This window comes from Vipera ursinii (assembly GCF_947247035.1).
Source record: "Vipera ursinii genome assembly, chromosome: 1".
Taxonomy (NCBI): domain Eukaryota; kingdom Metazoa; phylum Chordata; class Lepidosauria; order Squamata; family Viperidae; genus Vipera; species Vipera ursinii.
This window is the reverse complement of record NC_139512.1, coordinates 69,628,612-69,656,018: the sequence shown is the minus strand read 5'-3', so window position 1 is coordinate 69,656,018 and position 27,407 is coordinate 69,628,612. Positions and strand designations below refer to the sequence as shown.

The window sequence follows — 27,407 nt, the reverse complement described above, 5'->3', positions numbered from 1 at the left end:
CTGCTTACAAATGAAGTCATTTTGTGATGCTAACCATGCAGTCTGGAAAAAAAAATGGCACAGATTCTACAACATAGGAAACATCATTGTGCGAGGAGGTGAGCATAGAAAGCTAGTGAGCACAATCGTCTGCAAGCTAGAAATAGGATTTTTCTAGACTCCTGAATGATCAGCTTTGCTAGACTTTTTAGACTAGGAAGCATGGAAAGCTAAGGAGTGCAATTGTTCAGATATTAGGGTGCAGCTTGGAAAAGGACCCTTCCAAGCAGTGGCAAGAATGGGGCACGCTTGCAGACTGGAACAAGACATCCACTCTCTGTAGAAAACCATGCCCAATCTTCATCCTTCAAGTCTTTTTCATCATTGTATGAATCTGAATGTAAAATTTCTTAGCTTTCTCACTAGTTCACGATGCGTGAAAAAAATGTCCCCTCGTGTTTTTCACATTTTCATCATGCCTGGTTTGAAATACTTTTATACATATTTTTATAATTTCCCTGGTGTCACATACCAGTGGTATGTCATTCAATAGAAAATTTACTCTTAAATGACGCAAAATGAATTTAATACCAATTACCCATACCCTCTCCAAATGTTCCTCTCTCTGTTATATCCAAAATTAACAGCCCGTTTTTGTCATGCAATCTTTAATCTCTTCTTCTGTTTCAAATCTTAAATTTATATATTTTTGCTATTATATGCTCATCATTTGTACACAATTCAATTTCAAATTGTGTGTTGTATTTTTTCAATTCCATCTGTCTTTTTATCCATGTTGTACCTGTCTTTCTTTAACTGTGCCTATGAAAACCATTGAAAACTATGTCCTCCTCCAGTTTGGTCTTTTGACTTCATCTTAATTTCTCCCTCATACTGCATTTATAAAACTTCATAGAGTTTCTCTCTGCTGTCTCTGTTCTATAAAGTGCTTCCTGTGCTGAGATCAATAAAAGTATCTTTGGTCACAGCCTTGATTTGTGCTTATTTCATATTCTCAATACGGCACTCCTTCACATACTGATCTTTAAAATCTACATTAACTCTAATTTGGTGATGCCATGAAAACCCTTGCCAGCTCATTGCCCTTCCTTTCTGATGTTGCCTTGCCTAGGTGTGTGACTTTCTACATAGGATCATCTGTGCACAAAGGAAACCCAGCCCTTTGTTGTTGTTTTTTCTCTCATAAGTTTCAGGTTATGAAAAAAGAAAAAGATGGAGAAGACTTTACAATTTTCATTGGAAAAAGATATAACTTGGTAGTGCCTGATTTACTGGAAGGCTTGGATAGATCAGACACTTCAACCGCTTTGGGAGTTTCTTAATGTAGTTCAGGACTCTATGATATCCAATAGAAGAGAATGTGCGTAGCTCAGAACTGAACTGTGGAGTCTCTGGTGCTCACTGAGTATGGTTGTTTGCTTGCAAGCTTGCCAACAATCAGACTCTGAGAACACCAAGGACTCCATTCCGTGATAAGTGTATTGCAAAGCCAAAAAGAAGGAAAGGAAAATCTCTTTTGTTTCATTCACATTCATATTTAAGGCTTAGATGGCTGTGGAACAGAGCAAAAAGCTGGATGTGGGGGGGGGGAAGGGAAGGAAGGCTTTTTTCCTGCAGTAATTAATATTTTTAAACTTCTGTCAGCATTTGATAGCTATATTTTAAATTTTGCTTTTTAGTTTTAGGCATGTTTTAATTGGTGTATATGTATGTATGTATGTATGTATGTATGTATGTATGTGTCCTTTTAGTGTGGATTCAACCTATTACTTTCTGCAGGTGTTTTAACGTGTATTTGTATCTCAGTGTCTTTTTAAAAGGGTTGGAGAAAATATACAAATCAACCACAGAAGTTGAGTAGAAAAATGCCAGGGAGAAAACCATGAAAGTAAGACCACTTGCATTAAGCTCAGCTGAATTTTTCTAGAGGGATCCGACTTGCTGGTACTGGATGTGGTTCTGAGTGGGCTCTTGGATGTACATAGCAAGAATTGCACATGTGCAACAATTCTGAGATATAGAAATGGACAGATCGATCTAGGCCTCCAAATAAATCTGTATTTGTGGGTTCTATATTTACAAATTTGCCTACATGCTAAAATTTCTTTGTAACCCAAAAATCAATATATGGAATGCCTTCGCAGTTATTCATGGTCATGCCTGCCTTCTCTCAATGATTTTGTTGGTTAAAATTGCCATCAAAAATAAGATCTTTTTAGGATTTTTTTATTTGTAAAAAGAAATATATTAAATGATGTGTCATTAGACTTTCGGTGGCGGCGCGGCGCCGAAGATAGCCGTTTCGGGCTGTCCGCTTCACAGCTGAGTTTTTTCCACCTAAAACAGCGCTGATCAGCTGTTTGGGTGGATTTGAAGCCCCCTCCTTGGGAGAAGAGGAGGGGGTGAGGCCCCAGGTAGGGGTTGAGTTCTCCGGGGCCGCCTGAGCTGAAAGCTTGGGCGGCTGAGGGATTGAACTCCCCCGTAGCCTGGGTCGCTCCCAGCTGCTTAGTGTCTCTGCTCCAGGATGTTTGGAGCAGAGCCAGGCGTTTGCGACCACCCCTGCCAGAAGAAAAGACTTTGGAGTAAAAAGGAGCAGGCAGAGCGGTACAGGAGGTCAAGGTGAAGAGGATTTTTATTCTTACTCTCTAGCTTAATGGACTTTATAGACTTAAAGTGAAAGTGCGCAACAAGTGAAAGTGAGGAAAGATGGCAGCTAAATCTTCCTCTAAAATTTTTCGGAGTGCGGGAAATTCCCCGGTGCAACAGACATCGTTGCAAGCTTTGCTTCCTCCTACACCTCCTGTGGCATTGACGCTGAAGGACTTACAAGATGCCTTTGGAAAGCAATCCCAGGTAATATCAGAAATGCTGGGTGATAAGATGGCAAAGTTGGAGGAGAAACTGGAGAAATTGGAGGAGAGGATGGAAGAGAAGTTTAATGTAATGGAGGAGAAGATGGAAGAGAAGTTTAGTGTAATGAGGGTAGACATCTTGTCTACAGTGGAAAGCGTGGCTGTGTGCAATGTTTGGACGAAAAAGTGGAGGATCTTAGTCAAAAGAACACTATATTAGAAGCAAAGGTATTGGAGAATGAAAATTTAAGGGATAAAATGGACGGAGAATTGAGCCTTGTTCAGTATCATCAGATGCAGTATGCTATTAGAATCAGGGGCTTAAAAGAGAATCCTAAAGAAGACCTAAAGCAGCTGATTTCTGAGGCTTTGGAAGCAGTATTGGGCCAGCCAGTGTCTGAAATAGAGGGATGCATGGATAAAGTTTTTCGTGTAAATTCATGGATTGCAAGGCAGAGGAAGTTACCTAGAGATGTGGTGGTTTATTTTACAAAGAGAGCAACTAGAGATGAAGTTATTCAAGCTGCTTATGATACTAAGGTTGCGATTGCTGAGCAAGAAGTTCTGGTTTTAAAAGAAATTCCTCCAAAGATTTTAAGGAGAAGGAAGGATTTTGCATTTCTCGTGCAGGAACTTAAGCAATGTGATATTAAGTTTAGATGGGAGATTCCAGTCGGATTGGTGGTGATGCATGAAGGTAAAAGATATTGTCTGGTTACTGTGACTCAGGCGCGTGATTTCTACAATAATGTTTTAAAAGCAACTCCTCTACCACTTCTGGAAGCTGCAAAGGGATCTTCAGAGGGAAAACCTCAAGAGGCCGAAGGTGGACAGACAGAGGAGAATGGTGCTGGAGGGGATCAAATTATAGCTTCGTCGGCTGCTGCTGGAGAGCAGAGGGTGACGCGTGCCGCTTCAAAATGAGCAAGACAAATACAAGAGCAAGACCAGCAGAAGCGTACTTATAGTGAAGCTGTGGGAGGAGCACGGCCCAAAGAAGATAGAGGGGCTATTAAAGATGTGCTCCAAAAGCTTCGGGGTGCCACGCATGGCGACTAAATTTCTAACCTGGAATGTTAATGGATTAAATTCACCACAGAAGAGAAAGAAAGTTTTTCAATATTTAAAACAATTTAAGACTGATGTTATATGTTTGCAAGAAATACATATTAGGGTTATGGACCAAAAGTATTTATCGAACTTAAGGTTGGGCACGCAATTTGTTGCTTCTGCGATGAATAAGAAAAATGGAGCGGTTGTCTACGTTAAAAGTACTCTAACAGCGGAATTAATTGAAGCAGATAAGCAAGGAAGATATGTTATGATAGATTTGTTGTTAGAAGGTAAAAAAACGCTCTTGGTTGGACTGTATGCTCCTAATCAACAACAAGCTGATTTTTTTAGTTCACTTCATACAAAGCTTACTCAATTGGATTACAAATCGTTTATTCTTATGGGGGACTGGAATGGTGTTTTGGATGTACAGATGGATAAGGCTGGTTCTTTTAAGCGTGCTCCGAGTCATGCCAGATTGCCTAAATCTTTTTTTGAAATGAAGGACGATTTGGAATTGCGAGATATTTGGCGTGACATACACCTACATGAAAAGGATTATACTTTTTTTTCTGATAGACATCAATCTTTTTCTAGGATTGATTTTATTTTGCTGACTAATGATTTCTTTTCTAGGATTAAGAAGGTAAAGATCTGTGCAAGAACTATTTCGGACCATAGTCCAGTTTGGTTAGAGATCAATAAGGACAATAGGGATAGGCGCTCGTGGCGCATAAATGAGAATTTGTTTAGAAATCAGAGGAATGTGGAAGAATGTAAACAGCGGATGAAGGATTTTTTTGAAATTAATATGAATAAGGATACCTCTATGGACATGGTTTGGGATGCTAGCAAGGCCTATATGAGAGGGGTGTTGATATATATGAATAATAAACATAGACGTACTTTGGAAGCCAGAAGGAAAGAATTGGAGAATGAAATTAGGGAAAAAGAAAAGGCCTTGATTTTGAACCCATTGGATGTGAAGACTAAGGAGGTTATTAAGCTATTAAGAGGACAATTTGACAAATTAATGGCTGATCAAGTGGCAACCAACTTGCGGTTTGCTAGGCATAATACTTTTTGCAATGCTAACAAGCCAGGTAGATGGCTAGCTTATAGACTAAGGAAAAAGCAAAGGGCTTCTAATATAGATAAAATTGAACATAAGGGAAAGGTTGTGTTTCAGCAGGACCTTATTAAGGAAGCCTTTCTGGATTTTTATTCTAAATTATATGCTAAGGAGAAGGTTAATGAAAAAGACATTGTTGTATATTTGGAGAATGCTAGCATCCCGGTTCTCACGCACATACAAAAAGAGGAGATTAACCAATTGATAACAGAAGAAGAAATTCTTATAGCAATTAAGGAATTGAAGTTGGATAAAGCGCCAGGTACGGATGGTTTGACTGCGGTTTACTACAAAAAATTACAAATGGAGTTGATAAAGCCGTTAAAGGAACTGTTCCAGATAATTCAGAGAGGGGGAAAGGTGCCTCCGTCTTGGAGAACTGCTTTTATCTCTTTGATTCCGAAGGAAGATCAAGATGCTACTCAAGTAAAAAATTATAGACCGATATCACTTTTAAATACAGATTATAAGATATTTGCTAAGGTGTTGGCTAACAGATTGATGAGGGTTCTGCAACAGGTGATTCATGGGGATCAAACTGGGTTTATTAGTGGTAGGCAAATGAAAAATAATGTGAGGCATATAGTTGATGTGTTAGAGTTTTTGGAAAGGAACAACCAGATCCCTGCGGCGCTAATTTTTTTAGATGCTGAAAAAGCTTTTGATCAATTGAATTGGCAATTTTTGATGAAAGTTTTAGATAAAATGAATTTTGGGGATAAATTTTTACAACCAATGAGGGCATTATATCAAAAACAAACTGCCCGAATAATAGTTAACAATAGTTTGACTGAAGCATGTAATATTGAGAAGGGCACAAGGCAAGGGTGTCCGTTATCGCCTTTGTTATTTGTGTTAACATTGGAGATATTATTGGTAAAAATACAGAATTTGGAAAGAATTAAGGGTATACAAATTAGAGATCAGGATTATAGGTTGAGAGCGTTCGCAGATGATCTGGTTGTTACGGTGACCCAGCCAGAAAACTCTGTTGTGGACCTGATGGAGATAATAATGCAATATGGGAAGGTTTCTAGATTTAAAGTTAATGCACAAAAAACTAAAATTCTGGCCAAAAATATGACAGTATCGCAAAAGGCTCTTTTAGAAGGATTAACTGGATTTGAGATTGCTAAAAGGGTCAAATATTTGGGGGTGTTTTTGTCACCCTCTAATACAAAGTTATATAAAAATAACTATGAAAAACTATGGGGAAAAATTCAAAAAGAAATGGAGAGTTGGGAAAAATTGCAATTGTCTTTGTTGGGAAGAATCGCAGCAGTGAAAATGAATGTCCTGCCTAAATTTTTATTCTTATTTCAAATGATACCGGTTCTTAAGAAAGATTCTAATCTGGAAGAATGGCAGCGGGGTATCAATAAATTTGTCTGGGCAGGGAAAAGGCCACGAGTTAAACTTAAGATTATGCAGGATACTCGTGAAAGAGGTGGTCTTAAAATGCCCAATCTTAAATTATATTATGAAGCTGCTGCGTTAGCAGGAATAAGTGATTGGATTAATTTGACACAAGAGAGATTATTAAATCTTGAGGGCCATGACTTGTTATTTGGCTGGCATGCATATTTGTTGTATGATAAGAAGGTAGATAATGTGTTTAAAGTGCATATTTTAAGACAGGCATTGTTGAGAGTTTGGAAGAAGTATAGACATAAGTTAGACTATAAGATGCCATTGTGGGCAATTCCAAAACACGCAATAGAAAACATAAATGTTGGTTTCAAACATGATGTGACTACGTATAAGGAGATTTTAAGTCTGGAAAGAAATGTCTGGTGTTTGAAGCCGTATAACCTCTTGCGAGATGAGAAGATTGTTCAAACTTGGTTTCAATATACTCAGTTACGGGCCAGGTGGAAAGAAGATCAGAAAACTGGTTTTACAATGACTGATGAAAATTTGATAAAGCAAATTAGAAATCAGGGTCCAGCACATATCAAACGGATATATCTTGCATTGATTGAAATTGACTCAGAAACAGAACTTGTTAAAGATTGTATGATAAAATGGGCCCAGAACATCCAAGAAGTTATTACAATGGACACGTGGGAAAAGATCTGGGTGAGGAACGTAAAATTTACACAAGCTCAAAATTTAAGAGAGAACTTTTATAAAATGTTTTATAGATGGCATTTAGATCCTAAAAAGCTTGCAAGTATGTATCCGAATTATCAGCCAAAATGCTGGAGGTGTGGTGGCGAAGATGCAACATATTTTCACATTTGGTGGACTTGTAAAAAGGTCAAGGCTTTTTGGATAAAAATTTGGTGGAATATGCAGAAGATTTTCAAGCAAAGGATAAAGTTTTGTCCGCAACTCTTTTTGTTGTGTATAATTACAGATGCTACGGTTGTGGACACTAAGTTGATGTTGAATTTAATTACAGCAGCAAGACTTTTAATAGGTCAATATTGGAAGAAGGAAGAATTGCCGACCATAGAAGAATGGACTTTAAAGGTTTCTGACCTGGCAGAGATGGCAAAGATCTCGGCTTATTTGAAAGATCATTCGCAAGAACGTTATATTATGGAGTGGAAAAAATGGATTGAATATATCCAGAACAAATATGGGACTAAAAAGTTTCATTTAGCATTTGAATAAGTCTTCCTTTCTATTTTCTTTTTTTTCTCTTTTCTTTTCTATATGAAATGTTAGTATTGCTTGTAGTTATCTTATTTGAGCTAGAGAGTGATAGATTTAAGAATTTATTGTTGGTAGCATATGGATGCTTATGATTGTTCTTTGTTTTTATACCCTGTACTTAGCTCTGGGAAGTCGGGGGGGAGGGGGGAAAGGGGGGAGGGGTAGGGAGGGATAGGTAGGGGAGGGGGAGGGGGGATTGTTAAAGATAAAATGTATTTTAAAACTTTTCAATAAAAAAAATGATGTGTCATTAAACAGAAGCACATATTTAAAAAAGACTATGTATTGAATAGTTGACAAAAATGTTATGACTAGGGCCCTATAATCTAACCTTGTGTAACTCTGTATAACCCTATATATAATTATAGTTATAGTTATAGAGCATAACTGCTGCAAATAATGAAAAATTACTGTGGCAAGCATGGAGAGAAAAGTTAATTCTAATTCTGAGATGAACACTGTATCTTAGAGAATGCTCAGACCTTGGAGGCAACTCACCTATAAAGCCTGTATAAGGGAGGAAAGAAAGTTTGTCCTTCCTAATCATTAAAAAGAAATCATTTCCTTTAAGACCTTCCTGATATTTGATCTTCCTAATAAGACTAACCTCAATTCCAACATCTAATTTCTCTTTATGAGATTAGTGCCCCTTTTCCAATTGGGGAATGGGAAAAACTGATGCATCTAAGGATCACTTAAGGATAACAGGTCGGGTTGCTAAGACTATAGTCTTGCAGGCACAATCTTAGGTGGTTTAAATGAGACACTAGAATTGACTGATTACCCATGAATATATGGAATTGGTGGGGAGATTCCAGAATGTTTGCCCAGAATGGCAGTGGTAGAAAGTGCTATGTCTGCTCTACCAAGAAAGATAGCAGTTAATTTGTCTTGCCGGCCAAGTCTACCAAGACTAAGTCATTGAATTTTCCAAAATGATTTCATAGAGAATGTTACATCTCCGGTTCAAAGGCATGAAAATCATCATTAAATATTGTAAAAATACACACACACACCCCAGGTGCTGGGTTTTAAATGAGGAATAACACTTCTTGGTGGCCAAACGGGAGAGGGAAGTTGAGGGCTGTCAAGTGAGTGAAGATGGAAGAGTTTGGGTTGTTGTGTTTTACTGTGATCTTTTAGGACTTACTCTGTAGTTTTCTGTTTCTCACTTTAAAATTGTGGGAAACTGTATCTCTAGCTTTCAACAATCACCAAGTGGAGATCATTGGACTTCCAAGAAGAAATTAGAGTACAAATATCCTGAAACAGCACTATTTTAAATAATTCCTCAAATTTGATAAAATGATAACCTATTACTTTGGGACCTGTATTAAACCTATGCTCGTGAATTGTGGAAGCAGAATCATTAAATTGATGTTCACCTGTTTCACTGGGAATCCTTTTCTGAAGCACTTGACTATGTAACAACAACAACAACAACAACAGAGTTGGGACTTCCGGTGGCGGCGCAGCGCCGGAGACAGCCTTCCCGGGCTGCCCGCGGCTCAGCTGAGTTATTTTCACCCGAAACAGCGCCGATCAGCTGTTCGGGTGAATTTGAAGCCCCCTCCTCGGGAGAAGAGGAGGGGGTGAGGCCCCAGGTAGGGGTAGAGTTCTCCGGGGCCGCCTGAGCTTGTAGCTTGGGCGGCTGAAGGATCGAACTCCCCCGTAGCCTGGGTTGCTCCCAGCTGGTCAGCGTCTCTGCTCCGGACTTCATGGAGCAGAGCCAGGCGTTTGCGACCACCCCTGCCTGAAGGAAGGATTATGGAATAAAAGGAGCAGGCAGAGCGGTACAAGAGGAAAAGATGAAGAGGATTATTATATTCTACTCTCTAGCTTGATGGACTTTTTAAACTTAAAGTGAAAGTGCGTCACAAGTGAAAGTAAAAGATGGCGGCTAAACCTCCCTCAAAAACTCTTCGGAGTGCTGGAACTTCTCCGGTGCAACAATCATCATTGCAGGCGTTGTATCTTCCTGATGTATTGACATCGAAGGATTTACAAGATGCTCTTGAAAAACATGCCCAGGTAATTCTGGAATCAATGGGTGATAAATTTGCACAGATGGAGGAGAAATTGGAGAAACTGGAGGAGAGAATGGAAGAGAGGATGGAACAGAAGTTCAGTGTGATGAAGGCAGACATTTTGTCCTCAGTGTATAAAGTGGCTGAATGTGTGGAAGATCTGGAGGAAAAAGTGGAAGATTTGACTCAAAAGAATGCCATATTAGAAGCAAAAGTATTGGAGAATGAAGATTTAAGAGACAAAATGGATAGAGAATTGAGTCTTGCTCAATATTACCAGATGCAGTTTGCTGTTAGAATCAGAGGCTTAAAAGAGAATATTAAGGAAGATCTAAAGCAGCTGATTTCTGAGGCTCCGGAAGTGGTATTGAATCAGCCAGCATCTGAAATAAAGGGAGGCATGGATAAAGTGGTTCGTGTGAATTCATGGATTGCTAGACAGAGAAAGCTGCCTAGAGATGTGGTGGTTTATTTTACTAAGAGGGAAATTAGAGATGAAGTTATACAAGCTGCCTATGATTCTAAAGTGGTGATTGTTGATCAAGAAGTTTTGGTTCTAAAAGAAATTCCTCCAAAGATTTTAAGGAGAAGGAAGGATTTTACATTCCTCGTGCAAGAGCTCAAGCAACGAGATATAAGGTTCAGATGGGAGATTCCAGTTGGGTTGATGGTGATGTATGAAGGTAAAAGGTACCGTCTGGTTACTGTGATGCAGGCGCGTGATTTTTATAATAACGTTTTAAAAGCAACCTCATTATCACTTCTGGAAGCTGCAAAGGGATCTGGAGAAGGAGTACATCAAGAGGCTGAAGATGGACAGACAGAGGAGAACGGTGCTGGAGGAGATCAAGCTACAATTTTTTTGGATGATCCTAGAGAGCGGAGGGTGACGCGTGCTGCTTTGAAACGATCAAAAAGAAAATAATAAAAGAGCAAGACCAGTAGAAGTCTATGGAACTTCCACAACGAATATCTAGGAAGTTATCACAATGGACACGTGGGAAAAGATTTGGGTGAGGAACGTAAAATTTACATAAGCTCAAAACTTAAGAGAGAACTTTTATAAAATGCTTTATAGACGGCATTTAGATCCTAAAAAGCTTGTAAGTATGTATCTGGATTATCAGCCAAAATGTTGGAGATGTGGAGATGAAGATGTTACATATTTTCATGTATGGTGGACTTGTAATAAGATCAAGGCTTTTTGGATAAAAATTTGGTGGAATATGTAGAAGATTTTAAGCAAAGGATAAAGTTTTGTCCGCATTTTTTTTTCTTGTTGGGGATAATTACGGATGTTACGGTTGTGGACACTAAGTTGATGTTAAATTTAATTACGGCAGCAAGACTTTTGATAGGTTAGTAATGGAAGAAAGAGGAACTGCCGACTATAGGAGAGTGACTTTAAAGATTTCCGACCTGGCAGAGATGGCAAAGATTTCGGCCTAAGATCTCTCGCAAGAACGTTATATTATGGAATGGAGAAAATGGATTGAGTTTATCCAGGATAAGTATAAGGTTAAGAAGTTTCATGTAGCATTTGAATGAGTCTTCTTTCCTTTTTTCTTTTTTTTCTTTTAGTTTTTTTTTATATATATTTAATATTATTAAGGTTTGTCTTATCCTATATAAGCTAGAGAGTGATGGATTTTAGAGTTTAAGGTTGTTAGTATATGGTTGTTTATGATTGTTTTTCCTTTTTTTATATATACCTTGTACTCAGCTCTGGGAAGTCGGGGGGAGGGTGGGGGGTGGGGGGAGGGGTAGGGGGGGAGGGAGGAGGGAGGGGGAGGGTTTTTTTTAAAGAAAAATTGTATGTTAAAACTTTTCAATAAAAAAAAAAACAACAACAGAGTTGGTAGGGACCTTGGATGTCTTCTAGTCCAACCCCCTGCTCAGGCAGGAAACCCTATACCATGTCTCCTGATCTGTTTTTCCCTCTATTTCCAAACACTAATTGTTTATTCTTCATGTGGCCTGCAAGCTCCACTTATTTTACCATATCACATATCAGCAGACATTACCAACTCCATAGGCCAATGTAGTTAATTATCACAAGATAACATTGTCAACGCTGCTAACAATGGATGTTCCGTCTTTGACAACTGATGAAAATGCAGCCATTTTCTCTTCTCCTTTTCTGTGCTTTTTCTTGCTTTTAGGAATCAGGTGCAGCAGGGAGGGGTATTGGAATGAAAGCTCAGATAGCCATAACAATAACACTGCTGTGGGAACCCAGGACAAGCTGATAACATTTTGGCGGGCTGAGGAGCTGAGGAGGAAGCCTGAGCTTTTAACTAATTGGAGAATGTGATTTATGACAGTTTTTTTGAGGGTGGGAATTGTACTTTTGTTACTTTGTATCTGGGGGAAGGGAATTTAGTTTTTGGGTTCAACTATGTTGTGCCGATACTTTGTTTCCTGAATAAAACATTCTTTAAGGAAGACTTTTTGCCTTGAAGTTCTTTTGATGGGTTTCATCTATCAGAACCATGGCAAACATATTTCTAGCTACAGCCTGGGTGCAGTATGGGTGCAGTATATGGAAGACTAAGCTATTATTGAAGCTGTCATTCAAATTGGAACCATTGGGGACAGTAGATCCATCAGGTCCAGGAAAAGGAGCAATGCTGAGCCAGGGACAGCTGGATGTCCCTCTCACTGTGTTGCAAAGAAGATTGTAGCTACCTTTCTAAAGTTGTATTTATGTGAAAACTATTACTGCCATATTTAGAATAGAATAGAGCTGAAAGGGACCTTGGCGGCCTTCTAGTCCAGCCCCCTGCTCAAGCAGGAGAACCTATACCATCTCAGGAAAGTGACTGTCCAGTCTCTTCTTAAAAACCTCCAGAGATGGAGTTCCCACAATTTCTGAGGGCAAGCTGTTCCACTGGTTAATTGCTCTCACTGTTTAGGAACTTTCTCCTTAATTCTAGGTTGCATCTCTCTTTGTTCAGTTTCCAACCATTGTTTCTCGTCCTTCCCTCTGATGCTTTGGTGAATAACACAACTCCCTCTTCTTTGTAGCAGCCCCTCAAATACTGGAATACTGCTATCAAGTAATCCCATTTCTTCTTTTATTTAGACTAGTCAAACTCAAGTCCTGCAGCCATTCTTCATCTGTTTTAGTCTCCAGGCCTTTGATCATCTTAGTTGCTGTTCTCTGTACTTTTTCCAAAGTCTCAACATCTTTTTTGCACTTTGGTGGTCAAAATTGGTTGCAGTATTCCAGGTGTGGTCTCACTAGGGTTTTATAAAGTGGTACTAATACTTCATGTGATCCTGATTTGTGTCAACATGTTGCCTAAAAAAGTGTCCCTGAAACTTTGCACTCTGAAACTGTCCCCAGGTTATCTGTTGATATCCTTCTAGGCCTTTTCTTCATTAACACGCCACGTTTAATAAAGTTATAAGCAATTTAGAATAAATACATTTTAAAATCTATTTAAGAGAGTTGCTATTTACCAGTTCCCAGATGTACACCTAATTAATATGTAGGTCTATGCATGTAGCTATTCATCATATGGTTCTACTTGCATGAGCAATGAGTAATGAACAAGGAGAGATGTGTCACACAATGTGTCCAAACAATAAAACGGGGGCCAGATTGGAACACTGATTAGTCTTTGATTGGAATTAGAATGACCATATGGTTCAATAGGGATTCAGCCTTAGCTCCATAGAGCTTCCATGACAATTGACTGCCTATTATGTCTTAGCTTAGGCCAACCTTCTTATTAGGTTACTTAAAGATTACTCCATAGATATAAAATCAATAAATCTGGCATGGCTACAGCATCTTGTAAGGGTCCACATCTGATGCCTGTCCTGGCTCTTCTTGAACAACTGTATTTAACCATCCTTTCAATGTCTCTTAATGCAACTACATTCATGTCAATTTATAGCAGTAGGAGAAATAAAAAGGTTGGGAAGGATCCAGCATGGTTAGATTGGTGGTATTACATCAAGATAAATACAGCAGAGTCTATTTTCAGATGAAAAAATGCCATCCAAAATTACTTGTCTTTGAGTCCATTCAAAGCTAGAATAAGATTCAGCATAATAATGTGCATAGAGTAATTTTTCAGCTATAACACAATCTTCTGATCATGTTAGGTGGAAGTTGTAATCTATAAATCTGGATTAAAGTGCTAGATGGCCTGTCCTTGCAATATTATAGGATACTGGTCAAACAGTTGTGCACATGTTATTAAGGATATTATTAGGTCTATTTTATTAATATTGTTTTACAGCTATCAATAGTAGCATGCTGGTCCTATACTAATTTAATCTCGAAAGTTATATCGCTCACGATATCGCTCATGATATCTTCAGCTCCATCCAACCATGACTTATTCAGTCTTCTCTTTCCTTTCAACCCATTTACTTTTCATTCAAATGGGTTTGCAATTCAGTTTTCATTATTACTGTCTGTATAACCAAAGCACCTCAACATATTTCTTCCATACTGGACCCAAACTTCTGCATTCAGACCATAACCATTCAGTATCCATTTCAGTTACAGTCTTTGTAAATTCTCCATTCCAATTCATTCAATCTCATTTCCAGATAACAAAAATGGGCGAACCCACTTTCTTATAGACAGGTATTTTAACTTCGTTCAACAAATATCTATTCACTGTAATACAGTACTGCACTGAACCACGTACTCTGCTTTTCTTTTCTGTCAGCATTTGCGTGCCTTAACATTTCTTGTTCCATTTCCCACTCTTTAGTAAACATAGTGCACAGATTCACCTATTTGCTTTAGGTTTTTTTTTGCCATTTAGCTATAACTTGCAAACATTATTTCATTTTCACTGTCAAAACCAATTCCCTATTTCTTCTATGCCTTAAATAAGTCCCATATGGTTTTCTGCATGCATGTACAAAGGAAAGCACTCCATACAGTTGTGGTTGCCATCTTGATTTTTGGGATCATCACTCTTGGGAATCTTTTCTTGCTATCTTTTCATAGCCCCACACCAGCCTCCGGGGTTCTTCCCCAAAGTGCATGGCAATATGTCAAGTGAAGATTCTCAATCACCCAGGTAGAGTTGTCTGGAACTTGAACAACTGTACGTCTTTCTTTTTTTGATTTGAAACTTTTTGCTGCTTATCTAAGTCTGAAAGGTCTGAAATGGTATAGGCTTTCCTGCCTGAACAGAGGGTTGGAGTAGAAGACCTCCAAGGTCCCTTCCATCTCTATTATTATTATTATTATTATTATTATTATTATTATTATTATTATTATTATTATTATTATTGTTGTTGTTGTTGTTGTTGTTGTTGTTGTTGTTGTTGTTGTTGTTGTTGTTGTTGTTATTTAGCCTCTTAAGTCTCTTATGGGTGCTCTTGTTTCCAGGCAAACTTTACAAACTACGTTTCCTATAGATTTTTCATTTACTCTTTCTACTTTTCTCCTGTGCAGAAGAACAATAAAACATTTTTCTAATTGCTAGGCACAGCTGCAGTCTTCATACATGTATTACACACATTGCACAGTTACTCAATACACAAATTGTATGTACGTGTCAACATTTCTCCTGTTAACCTCTCTACATTTCCCAACATTCTCTCAGCATTTATGATTTTCTTTTCATCATTCGTTTTCTAGAACACTTATGTTTATAATATTTAACATATAACTGCCATGTCCTTAAGAAACCTTTAAGATCCAGCATTCCTTCATTTCATTTCATTTCATTTCATTTCATTTCATTTCATTTCATTTCAACTGAAATAATTTCATCACTTTTATTGAAGGCTCCTTGCTTAGCCTCTTCACCACTTCCCAAACAATTCCCCACCCCCTTAAAATCACTCTGCATGTTCTTTGTCTCTTTAAATCTTAGCAGTCCTTGTTCTCTTCAACCACGTTATCCTGTTCCATACTTCCCATTATAGCAACTCCACATAGTTACTGTATGTGGTGCCCTGCAAAATAGTCCTTTTTGTTGTTCCAAGCAGCTTCCAGATCCTTTTCTCTTCTAATTAAGTTTTGCTTCCAGGTAAATGTACACAAAGGGATGCAGTAGCTCAGTGGGTTAGGATGCTGAGCTTGTTGATCAGAAGATTGGCAGTTTGGCGGGTCGAATCCCGAGTGCTGCGTAGCAAAGTGAGCGCCTGTTACTCGTCCCAGCTTCTGCCAACCTAGCAGTTCGAAAGCACATAAAAATGCAAGTAGAAAAATAGGGACCACTACAGTGGGAAGGTAACAGCGTTCCGTGCGCCTTTGGCGTCTAGTCATGCCGGCCACATGACCACGGAGCCGTCCTCGGACAAGCGCTGGCTCTTCGGCTTTGAAACGGAGATGAGCACCGGCCCCTGGAGTCGGAAACGACTAGCACGCATGTGCAGGGGAACCTTTACCTTTACCTTTAAATGTACACAGTATGAATTTGCATCTTCAGTCTAATAGTACAGTCTTATCTTGTTGTGAGTGTGACCAGAAATCCCACTGTACCCCATCATAGTTATTGATTGTACTTTTTCTTAATAGCTGCTGTTTGAACCAAACTATGATTTTTTTTTAATCACACAACCCCTCAAATGATCTAATTCAGTAACCAGGACATATTTCTTGTATGAATACAGTCAGTGGAGAGCAACAGGTTAGAATCCTACTATCTCACCTAATATGATTCTAATCTACATTAGAGATTCTGAATACTAAAAGTGAACATCTGAAGGGCAGTATTATGCAAAAAAAAAAAGAGAGAGAGATAAGCTTTTATTTAGTCCTTTGGACTGAAAGATGGAAGAAACCTTCAATTACCTAAATAATCATTCCTTCTATCCTGGAACAAAGCCATGCCAAGGTTTCTATTCATCTAGCTGATAGTGCATTGTGGAACATCTGTCACCATGTTTTAGAATTTATTTATTTTTTTTGGGGGGGGGGGAACCTTTCAGTTACGCTTTGATATTTCACTTTTTTTTCCCCATAGGTGCCCAGAGATTGTTGAACAGTGTCCAATAATAAATCTCACCCTGTCATTTCTCGTCTTCCCACAGGAACATATTTACAAGCTGATGAAGAGTGACAGCTATGCACGTTTCCTCCGTTCCAATGCTTACCAAGACTTGTTGCTGGCAAAGAAGAAGGTATCTATCGGGAAGGACATGCTTGCTTCTCCGAGTCCTTCTTGACTCCTGCCTGCTGCTGCTTGCTGCTCTGTGAACATGAATGTTCTGTTCTTTTGTGAGGGGCCAAGTCCTGTTCCCTTTCCTCCTCCTGAGGATTGAGGACACGTCTTTCCCTCTTCCTAAAGCTCCATGTTTGGCATCCAAATAAACCACTTCGTTGTTCAGTGGAACTGGCCATCCTCTGATAGGGAGATGAAACTGAAGCAGAAGCAGCTCTAAGCTGGGTCACATGATTTGCCATGAAGCCTTGTGAAAATCTGCTCTTCTTAGCAGACGCCCATAGATTTTTTCCCAATATCGCTGCCCAGCATCCTTTAACTGAAGTTATCCAGGACTGACATGGCTGCCCTCTGTCACTGAACAATGGCTCTTCTACCATCTTTCAACATGAAGTTGGCAAAACGCCATTCTAGGTACTTGCAGGGCACAAATACCATCTGTTTAATCACATTTAATGTTGTCATACAGCGTAGCAACCATTGGAAAGCAGGGCACCATCTCATTCTGTTTAATCTCATGGTTATTCTTGTGATGCCTCACCTGAAGCCTTCCTCTTGATTTTCTATCAACTTTTGGTTTTCTGTGAATGCCATTCCCTTCCACCAGCACCTTCTGTATATAGACTTTTGTTATTATTTTTAAACAAATACTAAACGCAACTCTGATTATATTCCTCTATCCATCCACATCTTATTATTTTCTTTTCATGTCAGCATGCTGTGCTGTGCTCATTATTGTTTTCTGACCTTCCTATATAAAACAACAAAGGGCTTCTTGAGAATCCTAAATCAGGCATTTAGGAATAAATGGGGCAGAGAGCTGATATACTTTAATTTTCATCTGTGGCTAGGTTTCAATAATATATACCCACCTGAAAGGATTTCCCACTTCCCATATTCAATTATATACATATATATGTTTTTATACAGAGATTTAGAGATTGAGTCCTCTGCTTTTTCTTTTTGGCTCTCTGCTTTCCTCTGCCAGTTGCTGCTTTCCCATGATCCCATAATTCAATCGGCCTAATCAAATCTCTGTTGCAATTCCAATGGGATCAGAAATCTTAGAATCTATTTCTGACAAGCTACTGGTTCCCTGTATGCATGGGAACTCTGAAGCACAGTTGGTGATCATGAGCAAAGCTTTGATGCTGACTGGATAGGGTCACTGCATAGAGCTCTTTTTGGCAGTGAAGTAGAGATCTACGTATGAGGCTATTTCTGGTACAGGATTTTGCAAGACGTTTACCATCTGCATATTTCTATGGACTCATAAATAGAGAATGGCTAGGTTGGATAGAACACGTGGAATACTTCAGTGACATTCACTGAACCCTTCCTTTGCATCAAGAGTTTGCAAGTATTTCTCAAGAGTTATATTTTACATGCCAATTGCTCTTGTGAGAGCCATATGGAGGCTCTAAAGTGAAGAGACGTTCTCACGTCCAAGAAATGGACTTCAGGGGACTTTCAACAGCAGATGAGTTATTAAGAATCCAATGGCCGTTAGACCATTTTTACTGAATCTAATTTGGTGGTTCTTCTTTATACTGATGTTTTTTTATTTTATTTTTTATTTTAATTCCATTTATATCCCGCCCTTCTCCGAAGACTCAGGGCGGCTTACAAGCTTAGCAGTAGCCTTCATTCTATGTATATGCCTGCTTATTAGGGCTTTCACACACACCCCAAGCGGCATTATTACAAAGTCAGCTTAATTGCCCCCAACAATCTGGGTCCTCATTTTACCTTCCTCGGAAGGATGGAAGGCTGAGTCAACCTTGAGCCTGGTGGGATGCGAACCTGCGCTAATTGCAGGCAGCTGGTGTTACTTAAGGAGGCATTAGCCTGCACAGCTGGTGGGCTGTACTCAATGTTGTGGCTGTGGTTGAGATAGGATAGCTTCAGTAGGTGTCTTGAATGCTAGATGATTGGTCATAAGTTCGGTTGACTTTCTCTGTCATGGTCCCATGACAAAAAAAGAATATCAGATTTCATTCAATGAATTTATCATAGCACTTGTGTTGGATGTCAAAGCGTAGCCCCAAATCCTGACTCTACACAATAAAAAAATATAGATAAGTATGTATAGCACAGTTGTCTTACAGTGGTTATGAGTAGATTGGATTCAGCAGCTACTGTCTTTTTCAAAGATGGGATTATACACATCCCTTTTTATAGAGCAGCATGCTCTGAAGGTTGAAAAAAGCCTGCATGGTAAGAGCAATGTAGCAGTGGAGCTCTTGTCCAGAGGAGACATGGCTCCCCTTTGGCGCAGATGTTCAAGCTAAGGTTGGACGGCCAACTGTTAAGATGCCTTAACCTCCAGCATGGAGGGGATTCAACTTGATGGCCTAAATGGGCTCTTTCAACACTATGGTTTGATGATTCTTAAAATGAAGTAGGAAGAGGGATTGGGGAATGTGGCATTATTTAGCTTTCCTGATGCTGTCTTTTCATTTTATTCCCCAAATGGAGAAGGGTACCTACGAGCAAAAAAAGATGTATTTAGTCCCTCAAAAATGTTCAAAAGACTCGGGTAAAAAAAGAAAAAGAAACCAGTTCAGAAGAAGTTCTAAGTTTATGCTAGAGATGTCTGTTGAAACCCAACCCCTGAATCCTGACTGGCAGGGAAAATGCTGAGTTAGTTATAATTGATGCCTCCCTGTTGTTCAGAAAGCTGAATGGGCAAAAAGGTGATCTGCAAGTATTTATCTTTCTTGACATAAGAGTCAAGGAGGCCTCATCCAAGTTTGTCTCATCTATCAGAATGTGGAAGTGAAGAATCTAGCAGTGATGAAAGAGACTTCACATGTAACAGGCCTGTTGATGTGATGCAAATTAAATCATTTGCATCATATATAAGATAACATCATTACACAAATTATGTAAATGATGGCAGTGACATACTTGCATGTGTGAGCAATGAACATTTACGAATAATAGTCAACTTCTCCAAGTTGGCCAATTAAAACAAAATTAGACTATATTTCAAACCATGTCATTTTAATATTATTTTTTCCTCTCAGTGTACAGCATTCACTCACCGGGACCTCTTTTTTCCTATCTATACATGGCTAATCCTTAGATTAGTTCCAATTAATTGCATGGGGTTTGTTTTTTCCCATAGTAAGGTTTTATTGCTACTGCAAGCTCAATTTTAGCCCTAGATAGTTTTAAATCCATGTATCTATTTCCTTGCAATAATGTCCATATGTGAGGTAATGACTCTTTGACAGTAGATGCTTTAAAGGACTCAGTACAGGTAGATTGGAACAAGAGGGAACAGATAGCAGGGAAAATAAAGGAAGAACAAAGAGCTGAAAAAGTAAACATATGGATCCACATATTCTCATCTAGTTTCCCGCAGCTAACTAGAGTGAAGGATTTCCTAATTATTTTAATTCTATGTAGCCATGCTCAATGACTGGTTGCCACAGTGAGCTGTCTTGTTGTCTTGTAGATGTTCTTCCTTCCTTTACATTTTAAGGAGAAGGGTATGTTTGAAAACTACATGAGCCACTCCCTGTGTATTTATACGTGTGGATTCTATGTTTACAGTAATTAAATATATTGCATCTGGACTTCAGTGGATAGAATTGTTCTGTTTGTAAATGGCCTTTAGGATTAGTATAGTGTTTAGGGCTGTAAGCTCAATACAACTATAGTGGATGTTCCTTCACTCAGTCAGCCATCCCTGGCAGGCCAATTCTAATCATATGAAATGGCCTAGGTCAGAGAGTGTTAGTGTGTGTGTGGGGGGGGGGAACAGTTGCAGCATACCCTAATTTGACAACCTCCTGATACGTTGCATTTCCTAGAATTTCCAACCAGTCCTGGAAAATTGGGGAAGACTAAAACAGCATGCAGACATACGAATGTTGTGTGATTTCACATGCAGTTGACATTTAACCTAGCACCCTCCGTTCTAATATCACATTTGCTTCATTATATAAGTGTTTACAGAGTACGGCATATAAACAGATTTGGTCTCAAACACACACAGCTCCAATCTTGTTTCAGGGGCACACAGGTTTCAGTTCTCAAAAAAACAAAAACCTGCAATGCTTCGCACGAAAATTCCATGTACAGATATATGTACATATCATTTGAAAGTTTCTCCTGCTTCCATATTTTTTAATTGTTGCAGATTTGGAATCCTATTTTTTTTCCTTTCTACTTAAATGCTTTGCAAGAAGTGTTAGGAAAGGGAACATGAAGATACTGCCTTCTGGAAACAGAACTTTTGTGAACCCATTTATTTCCAAAATAAAGTTGTGTTTTCTTTTGCTTTCTTAATTAGCACACAAAGTAAAGCTTTGCAAGTGGAGTCACTATACTTTTCCCTGGTTTTACACACCATTGCTTTTTTCTTCCCCTGAGGAGGCAGGAAAAAGAGGGTTGGTGTCTTAAAGTTCTGGGAATCCAGCTTCAGTTTCAATCTCAACCACGAAAGCTGAGTATGGCTTTGGACCACTAACTTTCCCCGAGTTTAATATAATCTATTTAGAGCATGGGGAAAACTGGAAGAGCTAGTGTAGAGAATGAGATATAATTTGTCTACTAATAAGTACAGTACATGAACAGAAATTAGGAACTAAAACTGAGCGCTTGTTTTTCTGTTCGCAAAATAGTGCATGCTGATTTAGTAATGATGCCAAATTCATCATTCACTCCTGAAACTGGTGAATTGACTTAGGTCATATCTTGATGTGTTTGCCCCTGAACATTACAATTCCTTTATTCAACTAAATGGCCTGTTTGCTGGGAAATTATCCTTTCATTCATATTTAATAAGATTTGTTTTATGCCAAATGAGCTGAATCATGTTTCCCTGGAGGACAGTAATACAGCTATAGTGTTGGTGAATTTCTTATTATAGTAAAATTCCTGTATTTATAGTTGCAGCTTCCAAATAACAAAAATAACAAATAATAGTAATGTGATTGTTTTGTACAGTATGTAGCCTGGCAAAACCTTTATGCCAACAGCAGTCTTATGCATAATTTCTTGGGAGTAAGTCTAGCTGAGCACAACGGGATTCATTTTGAGTAGATCACCACAGCGCAGCAGTTCCAAAGGATCAAGTTAAGCAAAAAGCAGATAACCTGATCAATTTTCGTATAAGATCCAACACATCAGAAAGGGGTACCATTTTATTTGTAAGCCTCTTGGATTTGATTTTGTCACTGAAAGGTAGAATAGAAATGTCCACATAAATAAATTTGGAAAGGAAGAATAGGATAAGGCTCATATCCTCTTTTATTCTATTTGGTTCTACCTCAGACTTTTCTTGCCTACATGCAGACACAGAGAGAGTGGGTTATTCCATCATAAATCCAAACCACTACCTTCTGACTGAAAAATGATGGGTTTTCTTCTAAAAGAGTTATAGAAACTTGACAGGTGCAGAATGCATCATTATATCTGAGATATATATATATATATATATATATATATATATATATATATATATATATATATATATATATATATATATATATATATATATATGCAAATTATTCAAATTGCTAATAAAGAATTTGGGAGGCTAAGATGATCATTTCGAACTCTTTATGTTCTCGTCAGTTAGTCATACCCTTTATCTGAGATTCGACTAACTGACGAGAACATAAAGAGTTCGAAATGATCATCAGCCTCCCAAATTCTTTATTAGCAATTTGAATAATTTGCACAAATAATGAGCTGTCATAAGTTGACTAGTTCCTGTGGATAAGCCCTGAGCCGGGCCAAAACAGGAATGAAAGAGTTAATTAGCAAGGTCCATTCAAAAAGCCTTGACAAATACTTAAACATATATATATATATATATATATATATATATATATATATATATATATATATATATATATATATATATATGTGTGTGTGTGTGTGTGTGTGTGTGTGTGTGTGTGTGTGTGTGTGAAAAATGTTAACTATTTAGATTACCTTGCTAGGCCCCAAACATGGGGCAAATCTTTATTTCCTGTTTTCAGCCTTATCTCAAAGGCCATCGAACAGGCTGTAGTCGCACCGGACAGTTCATATATTTGTGTAAATTACTAACCAAGAAATAAGGGAGACTAAGATGCATTTCTGACTCTTTAGTCTTCATCAGTCAGTCATACCCTTCTGAGATTCGAATCCCAGGTTCGAATCTCAGAAGGGTATGACTGATGAAGACTAAAGGGTATGACTGATGAAGACTAAAGAGTCAGAAATGCATCTTAGTCTCCCTTAATTCTTTGTTAGTAATTTACACATATGTGTGTGTGTGTGTGTGTGTGTGTGTGTGTGTGTGTGTGTAACCTTGGCTAGATGTCCATGTCCATAGCTATATTTTAAAAAAGGAGAGCAACATTTCCCAAAAGAAAAGCAGTTACAGAATGATTGCACAAAGTTCTTGCTTTGCTCTTGCGAACAGCACTTGCCCTATGTTTGAGATGTTAATTTTTTTTGTTTTCTTTTGCTAACACTTCTAAAGCCAAAGTTAGCTGAAGGTTTTTTTTTTGTTCTGATGATATTTTTTTTGGCATTTTTTTCCCCCCTTAACTTTTTTTTCCCCTTCTAAAGCCCGAGAACGAGCAAGCTCGTAGAACTTCCCTAGAAAAGTTCACTCGCAGTATGGTAAGTTCATTCGTTTTTGGTTATGTTTGTTCCTCTTCCCTCTTCTGTTTAGCATTTACTTTTACTTTGGAAACTTTTTTTAGCTGCTCTGTAGTATCCTTCAGTCATGGCAATGCAATAAAAAGACAGAATTTCAAGCTCCACATTTAAATTAAAACAGCCAGCTCTGATCTGCAACAGGAAGCTCCTCACAAAGCAGGACAGAGTGGTTTTCCCCCTCTTTCCCCTGCAATGATCATGTGTGAATCCTGTGACATTTCTCCCTCTTTTCAATTTATCCTTGATGAGAGTAGGGAAGATGCACACATAGCTTCTATTCTCTGTAACATTGTGTACAATGTTGGTAACATGCACAGTGCTTCTACTTACATTGCCTTATAAGAAAAAGAGGGTGGGATCATTTGGGTCCAGAAGAAGGCAAGGGGTCCTGTGAAGGATCAGATTTCTGTTTATTTCCATAGCATCGGTACATGGTGTATTGTGGATTCTTCTGCTAATCAAGTAAGTACTCTATGGATGTTAGTTTACACAGAACAGTGAGCTGGCCTCAGTTATACTCCTTTCTTGGTATCTCATTTTCAATGTTTTATCAAAGATTAATGAATCTATTTCCAAACAATCCCCTAATAACGGCCAACTAAACATTTTTATTTGTTATCAACACAGAACACAATTGTGGCATTAAAAATCTATTACACTTCTGTTGGACAACGTAGGTTTCTCAAACATTTTCTTAGAAAGGAATCCAAAAGACTAAAGATTACAATAGTATGAACTATTGTAGGAAAAGAAAAAAAATGAGCTTCCACACATTTAATTAAAAATATTTTTTTATGCAGTTGCTCCTAGAGCTCCTTGGCAAATTGCTTCAGAAAATGAGGCATATTCCATGAAAACAGGAGATATGGGAAGCTGCAAGTTTTTCCATCTGTCTAGGTCTGCTGTAATTTGGTCCATTAACTTGTCATAATTTTCTCTTTTGAGTGTAATACATCTTGCCGACAGTTGGATCCCCAAGTACCTTACTCTTTTGGATGTCTGGATATTAACTTTTTCTACTAGCTCAGTTTCTTGTAAATTGGACATATTTTTAACTAACATTTTAGTTTTTTCTTTATTGATCTTCAATCCCGCAACATCTCCATAATTTTCCAGCACCTGTAATAATCTTGTTCCAGATTCTAAGGGGTCTTCCAGAATAAAAACTAAATCGTCTGCATAAGCCTGTAATTTAAATGTCTCTTTTCTGATTTCTAATCCTTTAATCAGCTTATCTTTTCGGATTATTCTTGTGAGTGCTTCTAAAGAAAGAAAGAATAATAAAGGAGATAGTGGACAGCCTTGTCTTGTATCTTTTTGTATTTGAATGCTATTTGTTAATTCTCCGTTTATGATTACTTTTGCCTCTTGTTTGGAATAGATTGCTTTAAATATATTTATAAATTTTTCCCTGAATTCCATCTGTTTGAGTTGAGTCAACATAAAATTCCATTTGACATTATCAAACACTTCCTGAGCATCAATAAAAATTAATTCCACTTGTTTTTCGCTGTGTAATTCATAATATTCTAAGATGTCTAGTATGATCCTGACATTGTGTCTAATTTGTCTTTTAGGCAAGAAGCCGTTTTGGTCAGTATGGATAAATTCAACTAATTTTTTTTTTAAATCTTTCTGCCATTATAGTCGTGAAAATCTTGTAATCTGTGTTCAGTAAAGAAATGGGCCTATATTTTTTAATGCAGGTCAAATCAGAGTTTTCTTTAGGTATTAGTGAGATGATTGTTTCTTTCCATGAGTTTGGAGTTTTTGCTGTGTTTAGTACCTCATTAAATAAATCCAATAGGCTTGGGGCCAAAAGTTCTTGGAGATTTTTATATATTTCGGACGGTAATCCATCAGGGCCAGGTGTTTTATTACTTTTTTTGTTTTTTAATGGCTTCCGTAATTTCCTGGACTGTTATATCTTTATTTAATATATTTTGAAATTCTTCCGGAACCTTTGGTAAATCTGCTTTCATAAGATATTGTGATATTCTTTCCTCAGTGATCATTTATAAAGATTTTTATAGAATTCATATGTCACCCATTTTTTTCCTTCATTTTGATGTACTATCTCCCCTGCTTGATTACATCATTTACTAATCCATCTATTATCTTTTTGTTTTTTCAATCTATAGGCCAGCCATCTCCCGGGTTTATTTGCCTGTTCAAAAAAGTTTTTTCTAATGCTTTTTATTTTTTGTGCCATTTCTCCCTTTTCTATAATATTCAATTTATGCTTATTTAAATCTAGCTGTTGTTTTAGATCTCTACATTGTGGGGGGTTTTGTAGTTCTAATTCTAATTTTTTATGTTCTTCCTCTAAACTTTTTTGATATTGCCTTTTCTTTTTATATTCATTGGCCATGTACGCAGTTGCAGTTCCTCTCATAACTGCCTTGGCTGTATCCCATAAATTTCGAGTGCTAGTCTCCTCTTTCTTATTTGTCTGGAAGAATGTCCGCATTTGTTCCTCCACCTTATGCTTAAATTCTGTTTGGTTTAGGATTGCCCTTTTTAGAGTCCACCTCCTTGTTGTCTTCTGTTCTTTCCATTTAATTACAATGGGATTATGGTCTGCCCAAGTATTAATGTCTATTACAATGTTATCAATATCTGAATTTAATTCTTTCCTTGTCCAGACCATATCAATTCTGGACCACAATTGATGCCGCTCTGAATGGTATGTAAATTGCTTTTCATTCAAATTTCTCTACCTCCAACTATCTTGAATATTTAATTCTTCAACCATTTTTAAAAAAGTACCAGATAATATTCTCCTGGTTCGTTTCCTTACTTCCTCACTCTTATAATCTAATTCTCTGTCTATAATTGCATTAAAATTGCCAATTATACAAATGTTCTCATATTCCATATCAGCAGTAACCTTATGGAGTTTCTTATAAAATTGTCTTTGTTTTTCCTTCCAGGGCGACCTTTTTTTTATTCAGGGAAATTTCAATAAAGGTATTCTACCTTCCTCATCTTGATAGATTTGTCTTGCTGGGATTCTTTCTTTATCTTATATCACAATTCCTCCTTTCTTCTGCTGTGAAAGTGATACAAATTTGATTCCTAACTTAGGGTAGTTTAATAAATCCTGATCTTCTGTCTTTATATGTGTTTCTTGTAGAATAGTTGTATCTAAGTTTTTCTTACTGAGCTTATTCAAAATTATATTTTTCTTAGCTGGGGAGTTTAGTCAATTCACATTTAAGGATAATACTGTTAATATTTCTACATTACTGCCTCTGTTTTGATCTCGTTGCCCTTGTCGGTCTATCTTCCTTGAGTTCTTTGTATCTACTCTTATCATCATTGTCATAGTTCATTCTCATTTTTTCTCTTCTCTCCGTTTCCTGTTCTTTACCTTGCGATTCCCGTGTCTTTCTATTATATCTCTCTGTATTATTCTCTTCTCTTAACTCTCTTTCTTCTAGTTCATCTTCATTGCCTACATGCTGCTGGAAAAACTCTTCTGCTTTATCAATGGAATCTAACCTATATCTTTTTTCTTGCCAGATCACCAAAATACCTTCCGGCATCAGCCACCTAAAATTAATGTTTTGTCTTATTAATTTTGATGTAATATGTTGGTAGGGCCTTCTCAGGTCTCTTACCCTTCTAGGGACTTGTTTGAGGACAGTTAGTTGTTTACCTCTGTATTCTATTGGGTCATCCCTTGTTTTGTGCAAAATCTCATCCCTAATTGACTTCTTCACAAATCTGATATGTACCTCCTTGGGTAAGTTATTTCTTCTCACATAATTTGTGTGGATTCTATATATCTCATCAATCTCATTTGCCATCTCTTCTTTCCCTGTCCCTAGGGCCCTTGCTAGCAAGTCCGTCATTATTTCTG

At 37.8% G+C, this 27,407-nt stretch overlaps 1 protein-coding gene across 5 annotated transcripts in view; it reads left to right on the top strand.

Moving 5' to 3' along the window:
• RGS6 (regulator of G protein signaling 6) overlaps nucleotides 1-27,407 on the top strand; it is a gene marked incomplete at its 3' end in the record, with an annotated part of 225,008 nt that overhangs the window by 186,767 nt on the left and 10,834 nt on the right. For 3 of the 5 annotated variants that reach the window (XM_083350560.1, XM_083350563.1, XM_083350562.1), the window contains one exon: nucleotides 16,743-16,832. In XM_083350560.1, coding sequence (XP_083206686.1) covers nucleotides 16,743-16,832 — 90 coding nt within the window. Of the gene's footprint in view, nucleotides 1-16,742; nucleotides 16,833-23,449; nucleotides 23,504-27,407 lie in introns of all 5 variants that reach the window. The other 2 variants (XM_083350559.1, XM_083350561.1) reach the window with 1 other exon arrangement.